General features: G+C 37.7%; 1 protein-coding gene across 3 annotated transcripts in view; it reads right to left on the bottom strand.

Moving 5' to 3' along the window:
* LOC147035068 (extracellular calcium-sensing receptor-like) overlaps window positions 1-17,384 on the bottom strand; it is a 238,552-nt gene that overhangs the window by 161,599 nt on the left and 59,569 nt on the right. The window contains exon 1 of one of the 3 annotated variants that reach the window (XM_085893270.1): window positions 1,684-2,209. The exons of the other annotated variants lie outside the window; for them this stretch is intronic. Within the exon in view, the coding sequence (XP_085749396.1) occupies window positions 1,684-1,872 (189 nt within the window). The 5' untranslated portion in view covers window positions 1,873-2,209. Of the gene's footprint in view, window positions 1-1,683; window positions 2,210-17,384 lie in introns of those variants that run through there. 3 annotated transcript variants of the gene reach the window in all.

Here is a 17,384-nt window from a genome sequence, read left to right as displayed (position 1 = left end):
AATACAAAAAAAAATACACACTTAAAATTATGGCCGATGCCACCTTTCTATATAGATCTACAGGAAGCCTTGAATACACAGATTTACATATGTGGGATGTGGATGTGGGATTCTGTTAATAATACACAGATTTACATATATACACAGATTCACCAGCGCTCCCAGGTCTAACTCCCCAAATGCAAAATCGGAGAAAACCTCACATAGCAAGCATAGCCAATCAAGATATTGATCATAAAGATCATTCCCTTTCTGTTGTAATCATTTCCAAGCATTGATTTTGAAAAAAAAATTTTCACTTATTTTTCACACTCTAAAAATATTTTGTGAAATATATTTTTTTTATAAACCACTACATACAAAATGGAAAGTCGATGTTGCAGAATATCATAACATGATTATCATGAAAGCTCCATTCCAAAGACAGTGATAACAATAAGCATGAATATGTGAACATAGTTCAGAAGCTGGTTGATTGGTGTTATTTTTTCAATATTTTTCCACTTAACAGGTAGCCATGACCCAGTGATTATTCATGACCATAGTATAGAACAGGTTTCTGAGCATAAGTATATGGGCATAGTGATCGATGACAATTTTAAATGGAGCAATAATTCCCAAGTGTTGGCTGATAAAGAAAATTATGGATTGTACTTTTAAAGGCAATTCAGAGTTCCTTGTCAATAGAATTTTGGTTCTTTTCTTTCAGTCTTTGATCAAAAGTATTGTTACTTTCACTTGCTATGTACATTTGGTGATTTGTCAAAAGAGAACATAAATAAATTAGAAAGACCCAGCGAGCCTCTCTCTCTATATCGAGTGCAGCCTGTGGCTGCATCATTTGTTGGGACGCGGCTATGCCGCTGATGCAGTGTCCCCCTTACCACTACACTGGTGCTCATTTTGCCAACCTCAGGAGGATGACAAGCTGAGTCAACCTCCTGGTGTATTATTTAATTCAGCAGCCAATGGGACTTTAACTCAGGAATCTCGGATCCCAAGCTGCCACCCTAACCACTAAGCCAACACCAGGCTTACCCAGCAAGTAATATGGACAAACCTTTCTTCAATTTGTACCTTGTATGAGAAACGTATTGTATTGAAAGTTCACAAGATTGCACAGTTCAAGACTCATCACACATACTTTAGAATTATGTTAGTCTTAATCATGTCGGCACTCATGTTTGTATTTCACTTACTTTATGCTGCTGTTTTATGCAATAAATTGTGCCAAATGAAATTCCTATATTCAATGCTAATGCAATGCATACATTCCCTTTCTGTTGTAATCATTTCCAAGCATTGATTTTGAAAAAAAATTGTGTACATAATTGAGGCTCATGGAATTGCAAGTGTATGGGCAAATTTCCATGTGTTTTAAAAGGACAACAAATGAATAAATTAAAAAAATTAAAAATGAGAATGTTTACATTTCAAAAGTCTGTTTTCACCTTTCTGGCACTGCAATATTTTGCTTGTTAATCACACTATAAGTTACTTACTGTGATGGATTATAACAATCATAGTTGTTCACATTATTTTCAGTAAACTGAATTATATTCATACCGGTTAAATATTTCACATATTTACTTTCCTTGTGCAAACTTAAAAAGTCTGTGAATAGGTGTAAATTGAATTTTTTAAAGAAAGGAAATGTTATTTATGAGGTAAAATAACTCCAACCTTATTTTTTCCACTCTTCCAAGCAATAGCACTTTCATTGAGGTAAAAAGTTTTTCCATGAGAAGGAGACATTTCAAAGAAGCCAAAAGAATGAAGCAGTGGTTCTTCATTGTCAGCCATCTGCCAGTTGAGAAACTCATAGGTTACAGGTGGATCTCCATTTTCATCAAAGCTAAAGAGTTTCCCCATGCTGGTGACAAAACTAACATTCCTCAAATAAAGCAGCAACTGAAAAAACACAAGGGTATATTGTCATATAATGAATAAATGCGTGTATAATGAGCTAGAAAATCACTAATATTTAAAAATAGGTCTGTGTGAATAAATACTGGCCTGACAAAGAAGAAAAAAAAGAAGAATATTCTGTCTTTCTTCAGTTTCAAGGTTAAAATATAAAAACTCGTTTTTAGAAAAGTTCAGATAAAAAGATGTCAACTATTTCTAGCTAGTATTTTAATGCTTATTATTTTTCACACACACCCATCACATGCAGCAGGAACACAATAATTTGCAATACCTGCCAGGACTTAAGTTCAACTTTTCTGACACAAGAGCTATTTTGAAAAGGACCATGTCCAGGAATACAACCATAAAGATCAAGCAGAGCATGTGAAAGAGAATATACGGCAAGATATGTGATGTATGACATGCGGAACTCAGGTTCCTCCATCAATACACTTTGTATTGGATCAATACTTTCTGATAGGCTGCAGCTTTGGACAAACTCTCCATTGTTGTTTGTAGAGCAGTTATAAGTTTCTCCCAAAGAACTGTGCAATAATGCATTTGACAAGCAATGACCTATTTTTAAAGGAGTTGCATCTTTGGCACCCATGGTGTCAAGGGCAACATTGCTCATGTTACATATTAATCCAGTGCATTTCTTGCTCATGCCCGTCCAAGATTCATTCCACAATTTTTGAACTGGATCTGTGAAATTTGATGTTAAAAATGAAATTACAAAACCATATTTGACATCATTCATTCTGGATTGTAATATTTGTATTTTTACCCTCACCAGAGGAGAGGGAGGGTATTGCATTTGCATCCATTTGTCTTTTTCTTTGTTACTTGCAAAAATCGAAGATTTTTCAAGTATATTGGTTGGTCCTGCCTGTTACTTGGCAATTTGCTTTTTTTTATTTTGACAATTATGTTGATCGTTTAAATTTGTCCACTCACCTTTGATCCCCTACATATAGGGCCAACATTTTAAACCGATCTTAACGAAACTTCACCAAATTGTGGAGTTGGTGGTCCAACAGAATGCTATATGTATGTATATATATATATATATATATATATATATATATATATATATATATATATATATATATATATATATATATATATATATATATATATATATATATATATATATATATATTGAAGTGAAAATGTCAAAACGTCATCAGAGACCAGAGGTCAGCAACTTTTTCAACTTTCGAAAATCCACAATTTTCATACGATTGATTTGAAATTTGAAGGGCATTTACATATCAGGTCACTAAATTCAAACAACTATTGTTTTTGAAGTCAACATAAGCAAATAGGTCAACAAAAGCCAGATTTTTTCAATTGGAAATTTTCATTCCATTGACTTGAAATTTGAAGAGCATTTAAATATTAGGTCACTGAATTCAACCACCAATTATTTTTGAGGTCAACATAGGCCAAAAGGTCAACATAGGACGAATTTCTAAAATTGGCAATGTTCATCCGATTGACTTGAAGTTTGAACAGGATTTTCATATCAGCTCACTGAATTCAACCACCAGTTATTTATGAGGTCAACATAAGTCAAATTTCTGAAATCCTCAATTTTCATCTGATTGCCTTGAAATTTGAACAGGATTTTCATTAAAAATGACCATCATGAGTCATGTGATCTGGCAGCCATATTGGATCAAAGGGAAAATCTTTGAAAATCTTTGTAGGAGAAACCACTTAAACGATCAATGCAAAATTTTTACTACCCATGGGAAATGTTATTTGATAAAGATGTCACGTGGTCTGGCAACCATAATGCATCAAAGGAAAAAAAAACCCTTAAAAAAAAAGTTGGCTCACACTCAGTCCTTCTCAAGACTGCACAGAGTATCTAGTTATTATTGCCATTATACCATTGTCATCAAACGGAATTAACTGATTCATTTTGGTTCTAATAATTTTGATGAAAACTTTAACTTTGATGGCCGAGAGAGCTGAAGTCAGGATTGGAGGTCGATGGATGAAGAACCTTATTCTCGTTTGGTGTGGCTTGTCTCTGAGCCATTGGTCTATGACGTGAAGTTACTGTTTTCAGTCAGCCTACGACTCTTGTGTTCTTGACATACTGCAGTTCTTGCCATCCTCTCTCTAAGGCCTAAGTCACATTTGCTCTACGGCTAGGATACGGCAGCCGTACACACCCTGAATTGACAGAAATGTGCGGCGGCCACAGAGTTTCTGAGATGGCCTCAGGGTGGCCCTACGCCGTATGGCTATCTTTTACAGGCCGTAGGGGTCGCCGTGGAATTATAGCGCGGAGTTATAAATTTTTTCAGTTCTACGTTGGCCGTAGCAATTCGACAAGCCAAGCTGTGACGTAGAAGTGTTCCACATCGACTGTACGTAGGGCGTACGATGGGCTTGCATTATTCGTATGGCTGCCATGGGCTCTTATCAATGAAAAATGAATTTTGCCAACCCCCAAAATATTGCAAAAAAAAAATAAAAAATATTACGTTCGCCTTAGGGCCCCCCTGCGGTGGCCTTGCGGTCTGTGTGACTACCTGTGGGCAACGCAGGGTGGATGCACGGTTCCGCTACGCCCGCCGTGTGTCCTACGTACGGTCTCCGTGGCAGTCTGCGTCGACCGTGTGTCCCCGTGCTCTACCACTAGAGATAAAAGTATAGGTGTTTGTCTATACTCCGAACTGGTATATTCAGTTATATATATTATAGTTATAGCATATTCAGTTTTATATATATATATATATATATATATATATATATATATATATATATATATTATAGTTATAGTATATTCAGTTATATATACTGGTATATTCAGTTATATATACTGGTATATTCAGTTATATATATATATATATATATATATATATATATATATATATATATATATATATATATTATAGTTATAGTATATTCAGTTATATATACTGGTATATTCCGAACTGTTATATTTTTATTTCAGTAAAAAAAAGAACTGGTATATATACCCACTCGTTACCATCTGTCTGGCCGCATGTTCGCCTTAGGGCCCCCCCTGCGGTCACCTTGCGGGCACCCTGAGGCTACCTTGCGTCTACCTTGAATATTATATGGCTGCCGCAGGGAAGCCTTTAGGTCACCGTGCGACATCAAATCAAAGACCATACGGCACCCCCACATTTTCGGTCTCCACAATTTCTAAATACGCCGTGCGGCTCCCCGAAAAATAAAAACATATGTGACTGCTACATTGTGTGACCGTGGAAATACTGCGGCCACCCTATAATTGCTAGTGGCCGTAGATTTTGTAGACCCTACGGCTGCCATGCCAAATGTGACTTCGGCATAAGCAAGGTATGGGGCAGTCTTATAAAAGATGATCTGCAATCTGCTGGAGGCCACACTCATAGTCTGATGAATCAGAAAAATTCAAGGAGAATATGTTATGATAGAATATACCAACACCCATTCGAAGCCGGTTAAAGGGACACCATTCCCTCCGATGCAGATCACAACCAGGGGGGTTGGTATAACAGAGGAGGTGTTATAGATATCCGCTGGGTTTGTATGGATGCCATTGCTTCATCTGCCACGTGTGTTTGCTCAGGCCATCGCCTGCTGTGATATAGGTTTGAGCAACTCTCGTGAAGGGTTTGCAGCTCTTCAAACTTTGTGGGAGTCGTTCTCTAAGCTTGGTGTGCAAGGGGTGAACGACATATTGAGGTGTATAGAGTTGAGATGTATTGAGGGCTGCTTGTCGAGTGATGGCTGCTCACTTAATGTGATGGGGATGGATGCCCGCAAGGACTGGGAAGTGATGGGTGTGAGTAGGGTGAAGGCATCCACTGATGACCTTGAAAGAGTTGAGGTGCACATATATAGCTTCTTCGTGTGGTTGCTCTTTCCCCATGCAGACAGAGTATTCTGCAGGGGCATGCAACAGGGTAAGTGTTGAGGTGTGTCAGGCAGTGAAATCAGCTCCCATTCATGGACAGTTAATCTGAGGATAAGGTTAACTCTAGTAACTTCTTCGCTCACTGGAGATCTTGGTAAAATCACAAACTGGTCCAACATGTGGGACATGTCTTTCAATCCGGACAAATCTCACACTCTTACCATGTCTCTCTGAAATGACCGTTTGGACCCCCTCCTCCACCCCATCTACTTTCTCAACAATCCTCTGGAAAAAGTCCTTTCTTTCAAGCTTCTGGATGTCACTATCTGCCATGATCTTTCCCTGGCAAAGCCACATTTCCAACCTGGCCTCCAAAGGCAGTCACTGACTCAGAATCGTCCGTCGTGCAAAGTCCTTCCTCGGCCCACCTGACAACATACAAAGCTTTTGTTCGCAGCCTGGTGGAGTACTGCTCTCCAATCTGGGCTGGTGCTCCTGCCTCCCACCTTTCTCGGCTTTAGGCTGTGGAAACCAAGGCATTTCGGATCATTGGCATCTCCCGCGATGAGGATGAGTCTTTGGGCCTCTCACTCTCTCAACACTGGCAGGTCGGTGGTCTTTCTGTCTTCTACCATCTCCTCTCCAGTCTCGCCCCCCCCTGCTGTGTCTGCTATTTGTCCCCACCCTATTTCTGCAGGGTGCTCAAGGTCCACCAACAACCCGCTTCTGGTGAAACTACCAAAATCACGAATCACTGTTCACCTTCACTCTTTCATTCCTATTTTTTTCCACCTTTGGAATAAACTCCCTCACTCTGTTCAATCCCATTCTTCCCTCCAGACCTTCAAAACAGCTGTTCACCACCACCTCTTATCGTCCCCCATCCAAATCCTCGATCTTTTCTACCCTCGTTAATCCACCCCAAACCCACCTCCTTCAAATTCACTGCTTTCCTTCCTGAAAGTCCCTGGAGTGTCCATCTTGTTTTGCATGTGAACCATGCCCCCATCCCTCTCCCTTCCACAGATCTCCTAATGTCTCTCTTCCCCACTGTTTTGTCCTTCCCACTCCTGCCCCTCTTGTCTCATGCCCCCCCCCCCTTGCTGTGTGTTGTGCGTTTGCTCTCATACGAACCTCGACAAGGTATACAAAAAAAACCAAACTGTTTTCCCTGCTACCTTCTCTGCACGCTGTCAGAAGGTCAGGGATTAGTCGATTTGCATGCCAATATGGGTAGAAACATGCATGAAGGGAAGGTGGATATTATTTAGCTGGGCTTCTCGCTGCCTGTCTGCATTACTGTTCTGAAGGTGGAAAAGAGAGGAGACCTATTTCTGGACATTGAGATGTCAGAGCCATTGGTCATACTAATGGTCCATAGAAGCAACATCTTGGCTTAGATTGCTGTATCTGGTTTAGTGTTGATAAAATGTCATTTGGTAAAACTGCAGAGAGTAGTAAAGTAGGCAGAAAAGATCCTCAGATAAAAGATAGACATAATTGTAATCACTCATGAATGAATTTTAACAAAAGCTAAATCCATGATACAAAATAGTATCCACCCTCACTGCACCAGTCAAGCTCAGCAAGATGTGCAGAAGGGGTAGCAGCCCAGAGGGGAGGGCAGTACTTCAGCTAGCTCCAAATGAAGACCTAAATCAAAGGATGGAGTTGGCCTTGGATACCATAGGCAAAGACTTTGGAGAGCAAGGCAGATGCCACACTGTATCTGGAACCCACGCCACACTGTTCCTTTGAAAAAGAAAATAGCGGTTAGTCTCATAGAGGCTTTCATAAAGTTATTCAAGAAAAGCAAAAGGACACCAAATAAATTATGGACTGAGGAAGGAATAGAGTTTTATACCAGAGCGTTTATGAATTTTCTTAAAGATATAATTAGAAATTGAAATTTACACATTATTTGTCCACAAAAATGGAAAATTGCACTGTCAAACAAAGCTCACAATGCTCACATTCTCTATACGATCCGTGAAGGATACGAAAAAGGAAAAGCACGATCCGTGAAGCCATGAGTCAGTCAATCAGTCTGTAAAGATTTTTAGGCTCTTTTATTTTGCCTATTATTCACGTTCTGTTTGAACGTGAATTTCAGACAACACAAACGACAATAAATTAAGTACTATTGGAATGTTCCTTTCACAGTGAAGCTGTGTGACTGCATGTCTATTAATTACAGACTGTTTGAACATCAGTTGCACCTTGACTTCACACACAGATGTCGATTAATTGTGTACGTTTCGACATTTTAGACTGCTGAAACCTCTTCGACCATTGAAGACCTTTTAAGACCCCGAGGACCCAAAAGACCTCGACTACCCAAAAGTCCCCAAAGACCCTCCAAGACCCCAAAAAAACAAAAGTCCCGGAGGACCCAAAAGACACAGAAGACCCTTTACATCCCTTAGACACCATTTTGACCCCTTAAAGCTTAAACCCTTCAGACATTTTAGACCCTTGAGCATTTTATATTGCAAATAAATATAATATCACAAATAAATTTGGACTCAATAAATGTTTGTATTCTGATTGGTGTTAATCATGACAACACAGCAAATCTGTGACGTCAATCTCTGCAACGTGTGGAGAGACAAGCGTAGCAAGGCGATCCACGCAACTATGTATGTATGTATATATGTATGTATATATGTATGTATATATGTATACGTGTGTGTGTGTGTGTGTGTGTGTATATATATATATATATATATATATATATATATATATATATATATATATATATATATATATATATATATATATATATATATATATATATATATATATATAGTGTATCAACCACAAACACTGTCCTTGAAGCCGTCCGGGAAGCTATGAACCCATCCATCAATCAGTCAGTTCGTGAAGAAAATATGCTTATTGATCACGTCCTGTTTGAACATTGGCTGCAGACGACAGAAACGTCTATAAATTACGTACGATTGCAATGTTCTTTTCACAGTGAAGTTTTGTGACTTTATTTCTATTAATTACAAACTGTTTGTCGTTTGCAGACTGCACGTACATATATTAATTACATACTATTGCAATATACATTTCGTCGTTTTATACTGCTAAGACCCTTTCGACCGTTGAAGACCCATAAGACCCTTAAGACTCCAAAAATCCAAAAGACCCCTGAGTAACCAAAGTCCCCGGAGACCAAAAAGACCCCAAAGAACAAAAGACACCGAAGACCAAAAATAACCTGAAGACCAAAAACACCCAGAAGACCCAAAAGACACTGAAGAACCCAAAAGTCACGGAGGACCTAAAAGACCACGATGACCCAAAAGTCCCAGAAGAGGAACCAAAAGACTCCTAAGACACATAAGTTATGGAGGACTCAAAAGACTCAAAAGTCCCAAAAGACCCAAAAAGTCACCGAGGACCCAAGCTACCCTAAAAGATGCAAAAGACCCTGAGGACTCAAAAAACCATGAAGACCCAAAAGACCGCAAAGAGTCAAAAGACCATGAAGACCCAAAAGGCCCTGAAGTCCCCAAATTCACTGAGGCACCAAAAGACCACAAAACCCAAAAATACCACGAATACCTAAAAGTCCCCAAGGAACCAAATACCCCAAAGACCCATAATTCCTCAAAGACACAAAACACCCAGAGGACCAAAAAGACCCTGAATAAGAAAAAGACCCCAAGGACCCAAAACACCCCGACGATCTTAGTAAGACGTCATCCTAGGTCAAAAATGTCAACGGATTCGTGATCAGCGTGAAAAAATGGCCATAAAGAAACACTCCTTTTAACGGGACAACAGAGAAAAAGTTGATGTGTGCCCAACCCTAATAAGCCATAATTATCCAGAGCCATGCCATGAGTAAGCCATAATTATCAAATTTTACCTGAAAAGTGGGTAAATTTGGTGGCCATTTTGAATTTTTGCATTTTACCAACCTAAGACATCATCCTATGTCAAAAAGTTCAACGAATTCGTGATCAGCGTGAAATTTGACCATAAAAAAACACTCCTTTCAAAAAAAGTATGGTTGTATGCCCAACCCTACTCCCATCACATTGATACAGCACTGCTTTTCTCAGTGCCCCACCACCCGAATCTTGGCATCAGTCTTCCTCTCTTTGCCCCTGGAATCCTCAATGAAAACTGCACTTATGCGTGTGGTATTACGCTGGTAAACCCCTTCATGTCATCCCCTCCATCACATAATCTCCTTCTAGCTTGTGTTATCCTACCCTTGCTTTGGGCTGACCCACCCACACCTCTGCTCTGCATCCCACAATTCCATATCCCTCCACCCAATGTGTCCCCTCCACATTTCTCCTATGGACACCCTCTCTGCTTCACCCACACCCCAAAAGTGTTTCCTGTTTTCAAACAGCCTGAACTCTCACCATCAGTTTGGATTCCATCCCAGTTATTACGCTGTACATGCTGCTGGTCCTCTCTCAGCAATGTTCGAATGGCCCTCAATATCAAGCAGGATCGTCTCCTTGCAAATATATAGGCCATTTGACACAATCTGACATCCTGCTTTGTTTTCTAAGCTCTACTTGTGGCATGCAAGTCCACCTTCATTCCTGGATTCTGATTTCCTCCACTCATACAACCAACATATTGCTGTCAATAGAGTTCCCCCCCCCATGCTCTTTACTCCCCTTGTCTCCTCATGGAGGCTGGAGCTCCCAAAGACAATGTGTTGGGCCCATTCTTGTCCCTCATCTATATAGATGGCCAATCTGATGCTCTGAAAAACGTTCTCTTCCCTTTTGCAGATGATATGCATTGGGTCATACAAGTACCCCCATTCCACTGATCGACAGACAACAACTGCATCACTCTGCTGATATGAAATTGATTAGATGCTAGTCTGCCAAATGGAACATGGCTTCAATCATGAAAAATGTCATTGTCTCTCCCTGTCACTCCAGCAGGATCATCAAGCTTACTCTCCTGTCTATATCCATGGTCAGTCACTGCTTCAGTTTCTTTCATTTCAAGGCCTTACCATCAGCCATGACCTCTCCTGGACAACTACTTCACAAAGCTGGCCTCCAAAGCCAGCCGTAGACTTGGTATCCTCCATCGATCCAAGTCATTCCTTGGAAAATCACACTACTCAAAGTCTACTGTGGAAGAAAAATACTTAATTATGTCTTGTGAAATGTATAATATGCTGCACCAACCATTTTCTGTCATGAAAGGTGATGATACTCATTTCCTCTTGTATGCTTTCAAATGCTTTTAAATGCTTGTAAAGGCATAAGTTCTATTGCAAAGCATTGCAATTAACTAAAGTCGTTTTGTCACTTTATGTGGAGTTGTTCACCAAGAAGGATCTTTGGTAAAATATCTGACCCAGCGTTGAGGCAAATGAAAGTGTTTTTGCATGAGAAACAAAACATGTTTATCACGTCCTTGAGGAGAGGAAGCAGCCCAGACAATTGCCTGAGCATGATTGCACCATATACTGTCCTAAGGATGAGACAGCCCCTTGTCTTGTGAATCAAACTGCTTGCTTGCAATCAAACCACAAATGAGTGGGAGATGAAATTCCATGCTCGCACATTGTGACCAGTGTGTGCATGGTCGCACACAAGCCATACATGGTGTCCTGATAATTAAGAGACCAAGGAACATTGAGTGACATGTAGTTTTGCTAAGATAACATGCACTGTTCTTTGTCCAACCAATTCCCCCTCCTTCCATTTTTCTATGCAAATAACTTTGCTATAAAGAAGCAAGGCTTGTGAAACAGGACTCAGAGAAGAAAGCTCACAGCAGCTCATCTTGGTGTTGCTCTGTGTATTTGTTTCTTTCAGTAGTAGATTAATGGGGTTTCTGAGGCACCCATGCAAATGAATGGGGAAAACTTTGAATTGATCCCCGAAAACCCCGAAACAGGAGTCTAATTCCTCCCATACAAATGTATAGGGAGAAGTCTCTGACTCGAGACCCATCAGGACAAAAGGAGAAGTATGATTTTCTGTCATACAAATGCAGAGGGAGAACTCTGACTCGAGACCAATCAGGACAAAAAGAGAAGTATGATTTTCTGTCATGCAAGCTCATGTTAAATTCAGACTGTCTCCAGGCTCAAAAAACCTCATACAAATTAATAGGGGAAGTTTTCTTGATCAAGACTTATTTGGTCAAGACAAAGAGTGAGCCAACGAATATGAGATCATGTTCTATTTGAGGTAAGAAATTAATTTTCCTATTACATTAATCATCATCGAGTATGTTCACAAATATTATTTTAGAACTTAGTTCTTGGTCTAAATATCTTTGTTGAGCAGAGATATAATGATAAACTTCTCTTAATGCTCTTGTTTGACCACCTCCTGAGCCTCACATTATTTTTTGCATAAGCCACGCCCAGTTTTCATAAGCCCCGCCCAGTTTTCATAAACACCGCCCACTTTTCATGAGGTGTTTTCATAAGCCACGCCCATTTTTCCTAAGCCCCACCCACTTTTTAAGCCCCACAAACTTTTCATGAGGTATTTTAATAAACCACGCCCACTTTCCTAAGCCCCGCCCACTTTTACTCAGCCCCACCTACTCTTACATCATTTCCAGTTAATCTCTGACTCACAAAGAATTCACTAGAAAATTCTAGAATGTTATGTTTTTGAAAAATTTCCCAATGAAGGCTTGTCTGGGCTTGCCCAGGGAATTTTCAAAGAATCCTCCATTTTGAAAAAAATTTCTCCATTGTCACAAGGCTTGCCTGGGCTTGCCCAGGGAAACCAGTCTTTCTGTATAAAAAAACTGGTTGCCCAGGGAAACCTGTCTTTCTGTATAAAAGCTTCAACCCAGACTTCATTTTAAACATTTTTTTACTGACAATGGAGTGCTGTATTGAGCTAGGAGTTCCTTGGAGTTCTACTGCTTGTATGGAACTAAACCTTCAAGTTGATGAACTGGATTCAAACCTCTTATCTGTTGAGGTAAGATTTTATTTTCCTATTTACAGTTTGATTCAAGCATCGACTCATTTAATAATTAAATCACTTAATTAATGCAATATTCTTTTTTCTCACAGGAAATAGTATTTAAATACAAAATGAAAATACTGCTTTTGCCACAACTTGGGACGAAATTGTTGGTTTGGTTGAAGACCTTATGAGCGACCAAGACCCACAGAACGAGCCAGACCTTGAGTGGGATGATTTTGGAGTTCCTTGGAGTTCTACTACTTGTATGGAACTAAACCTTCAAGTTGATGAACTGGATTCAAGCCTCTTATCCACTGAGGTAAGATTTTATTTTCCTATTTACAGAGTTTGATTGAAGCATAGACTCATTTAATAATTAAATCACTGAATTAATACATTATTATTTTCTCTCACAGGAAATTGTATCTGAAAATTCCGATTTTGCCACAACTTGGGGTGAAATTGTTGGCTTGGTTGAAGACCTTGTGAGCGACCAAGACCCACAGAACGAGCTGGACCTTGAGTGGGATGATTTTGGCGTTCCTTGGAGTTCTACTACTTGTATGGAACTAAACCTTCAAGTTGATGAACTGGATTCAAGCCTCTTATCTGTTGAGGTAAGACTTTATTTTCCTATTTTCAAAGTTTGATTGAAGCATACTCATTTAACAATTAAATCACTTAATTAATACATCATTATTTTCTCTCACAGGAAATTGTATCTGAAATACGAAATGAAAATACTGCTTTTGCTACAACTTGGGGCGAAATTGTTGGCTTGGTTGAAGACCTTGTGAGTGACCAAGACCCACAGAACAAGCTTGACCTTGATGGCCCACGCAAAGAGTTATACCTCAGAGACCAGCAAAATCCTGAAAAAGAGTTTTACAGCAATAGTACTCATTGCGAGTTATCAAGACAATACCCACTGAACAAGTTATACCTTGATGAGCCAGAATACAAGTTTTACCTTGAAGACTCACAAATTTTGAAAAAAATCAGTAAATGAGTTCTGCCTTAATGGTTTAAATAACTACCTTGGAGACATGGGAAAAGGGTTCTGCCAAGATGGTTCTAAATATGGAACCCACCTTGGAGACTCACAAATTTCAGACATTTTGAAAAATGGAGATTTCCTTGATGATCCACAGTTATCATATATCTTATAAGTCCAAGGAACCGTATCTATTACATCAAAAATTTTAAAAAGTTCGTTCATCCATCGTTTAGTATAACCCTTTTCAAAATGAGATTTCCTTCTATATATTCTTACGATATCACCAACTTTGAACTTAGGTTTTCTGACATTCATCTCTTTTTCATATTCTAATTTTGTAAATGTTTCTGATGGTTTCATATTCGTTGACGTGTGAATCGTATCATAAAACCTATTATATCTACAATATGCTGAATAAAAGATGACCATTGTTGTGAATAGATTTGTGTGAATTTTTTATATAGTTTCTCTTTTAATGTGTGATTAAAACTTTCAATAACAACGGCTTTTCCTTCATTAAAGGTACTGTATAATGTAATGCTGTTATTTTTTAGAAAATTCATAAATGTCTTGTTATAAATCTCTCCACCCTCATCAGTTCACAATTTTTTAGGTTTTCTCTTAATTTTATTAAATATTTGTTCAAAGGCTATCATAAGAGTATTACCTGTTTTGTTTTTTAAAGGGACAACCCATGCATATCTACTCCTCAAATCAATAACAGTTAAAGCATACTTGTACCCCTTATCATTATTGAGTACAATCAAATCAGCAGACCAGATATAATCAACTTCCTTGGAATAAACCTTCCTTCTACGAAACTTTGTGAATATTTGTTTATGTAATTCATCAGCTAATTGCTCTTCAGTCTTAATGATATCATTGGAGCCTATTGGTTTTTTTAATTTTCAAGCACAAGTTTCAATTTAGTACTAATGATCTTCTTCACGATGAACCTATCAACTTTTTCTCTCAAGGTTGGATTTTGTATCAGAGACAAATTATACATCATTTCTCTATCGGTTTCATGCTTTTCTTCCAAAGTTGTGGTATTCCCAGAATCAATATCGTGTCTCATGCACACTTCATCAACCCTATTGATGGGCATACTCCATGATTTAGGATTGTCTGCCTCATTTAATCTTTTATCCATGTTTGTGCCTGGACCACAGAAAGAATATCCCGGTAGATGTAATTCCCCTGGTATTCCAGTAGTTGTAAATTTACTTCCTGATAAAAACTTTTGTATATCTCCTCCACATTTTTGTTTGGAGATAAATTGACACTTTTTTGAATCACACACTGAACATGTACCTTTTTGTATAACCCTGTTATTTTTGCTTTTAAAATAAGAAATATTTTTAGTATTAGCTTTCTTTTTACATTTGAGACAATAACTCGTTTATTTATGAGAAAAATTCCTACAGAGTTCCAAAACCTTTTTAGTTTCCAACATGCACATTTGAATCTTAATTTTTAAAACATAAAGAATCCTTCGAAACATCTTTACTCTCTCCTCCATTTATTTAAGAAAAAAATAAAAACATTTAATCAGTCAATATCTTGTCCTTGAAAACGATATCAATAGTCTTCTCAAAATATTGCAAATAGACTTGTCAATTCTTCATTTTCATCCTCGGTGAGTTGAGATTTACTTATTTTCTGAAATACCTCCAATATTTTTTTAATCTCACTGGTTTCCATATTTTGATATTTATTCATTCTCGCTCTTTCCCCCCTCTCCTCCCTCTCCTCCTTCTCTCTCTTTCCTCCTTCTCTCTCTTCTCTCTTTCCTCCTTCTCTCTCTTCTCCCTCTCCTCCTCTTCTCTCTCTTCTTCTCCCTCTTTAACTCCTTCCTCGTCCCTTACTATCCATGAATAGCTTACACCCCATAGAATATCATACATATATTCATCGGGATTTCTTGTCATTCCTGTATCCAAAATATATTTTTTTTACAACAGGAAACCAAAGAATTTCTTTTGAATTTCTAAAGAAGCCTTACGTTTTCTTAACTTTATAATTTTTTCATTATTTAACATTTTAATTAAATCCAAAGTTGTTGGTTTATCAACATCAGCATCCTGCAAATCTTTTATTGAAAATAACTCATTCTTATGTTGTAGAACATATTTATTAAAATACCGAATACCCTTTTCTTGAAGGTATGCTTGGACACAGAAATGATAATTTTCTTGAAGCCTTCTTGCTGTCATTTATGTATTAGAAATACATGACAGAATGATATTATGACACGAAACACCTCCCCATCTTCCCATAGTTAAATCATTTTGTATTTCCTTATTTATTTTATGTAATCCTGTTTTTTCTGTTTTCATGAGATAAACAAGGGCAAAACCATTATTATATTTACCCTTCTTAAATTCTTTTATTTGTTGTTTACTAATCATGCTTCCACAAAACTCATTCTCGATACCAAGTGGATAAAATTCTTCCTTACGAGACTGATTTAATTGTTCCAGGTATTCTAGGTTAATTTTAAATGAACAATTACACCCTATATCATTCATGTCATACCCCCATTGTTCTATTCTCATAGAAACGATACGCCCTTCTTGATGAAAAATTATTTTAATTCGAACTGTGAATTCTGTATGACCTGGAGATAAAATCAACACTTCTGTATATTTGGAATACACGGCCGTTATATTTAAGGATATATATTGTGATAAATCGCTTTATCTCACCAAGTCATTCGCGTCAGTCGGGCTTGGATAATTTTTTAATTTATAAGCATTTTTCATCTTAATAATTTTGGTTATACTATATTTATGTCGTTCAGCCTGTGCCTTTGTGTAATAATTTGATAAATCAATATCCAGTTCTTGGGATACACCAAATATAGAACCATCTTTACGAACATCAGTCATTTATATTAGATTAAAAATAATGTCATAATTATTTTATTTTTGTTGAGTTGAAATAACACATACAGACATAATTGACCACAACAGTTGGAATTTAATTATTGGACTTGAAATGTTTGATAAACACCATTCTGTGAGAACTTTATGTCTTCAACAGATGGTGGAAGACCAAAACTATCAAAATAATATTTGTCTTCACTTTAAAAAAAAAAACCCAATGACAACCGTTCCTATTATTATCTTCTAAGTTCATAATAATATTCTTTGTATGTTGAGGCACGTTTGTTGTTTAATCTCTCATACAAATAACCACATTATGAATTTTTAATTTCTTACAATATTTGATAAGTTGTAAATTTGATGTTGTATTCTTTCCAAATTCTTTAAACCACTCATCAATGCTCATTTATTTATTAGAAAGATATAATCCATTACCTCTTTTAGTTAATTTTACACCTGCTTGTGCGATAGAAGAAAGCATATCTCCAACTAACAATCTCGCTTTATCAGGCAGACTTTCAAGTTTTTCAGCAAAATCTACAATTACACCACTTCCACTAATTTGTTTCTCCAACTCTTTGTTATGTCTTTCCAATGCTTTTTGAGCCAGGAGTTGAGCATTCCTTTCGTTGGCAGTTTTCACCGCTGTTGAAATACCACCCGTCAATGCTCCAACCACACTTAAACCAGCAAATAAAGGAATTAGAAATGGGAGAAATCCTCCACTCGTCTCTCTTATTGAATATTTTTTCAACATTCGTTTTGTCATT

The sequence above is a fragment of the Eptatretus burgeri genome, chromosome 1 (assembly GCF_056783735.1).
Source record: "Eptatretus burgeri isolate ZD-2024b chromosome 1, Ebu_testis_v1, whole genome shotgun sequence".
NCBI lineage: Eukaryota > Metazoa > Chordata > Myxini > Myxiniformes > Myxinidae > Eptatretus > Eptatretus burgeri.
This window is presented reverse-complemented; position numbering and strand designations above follow the sequence as displayed.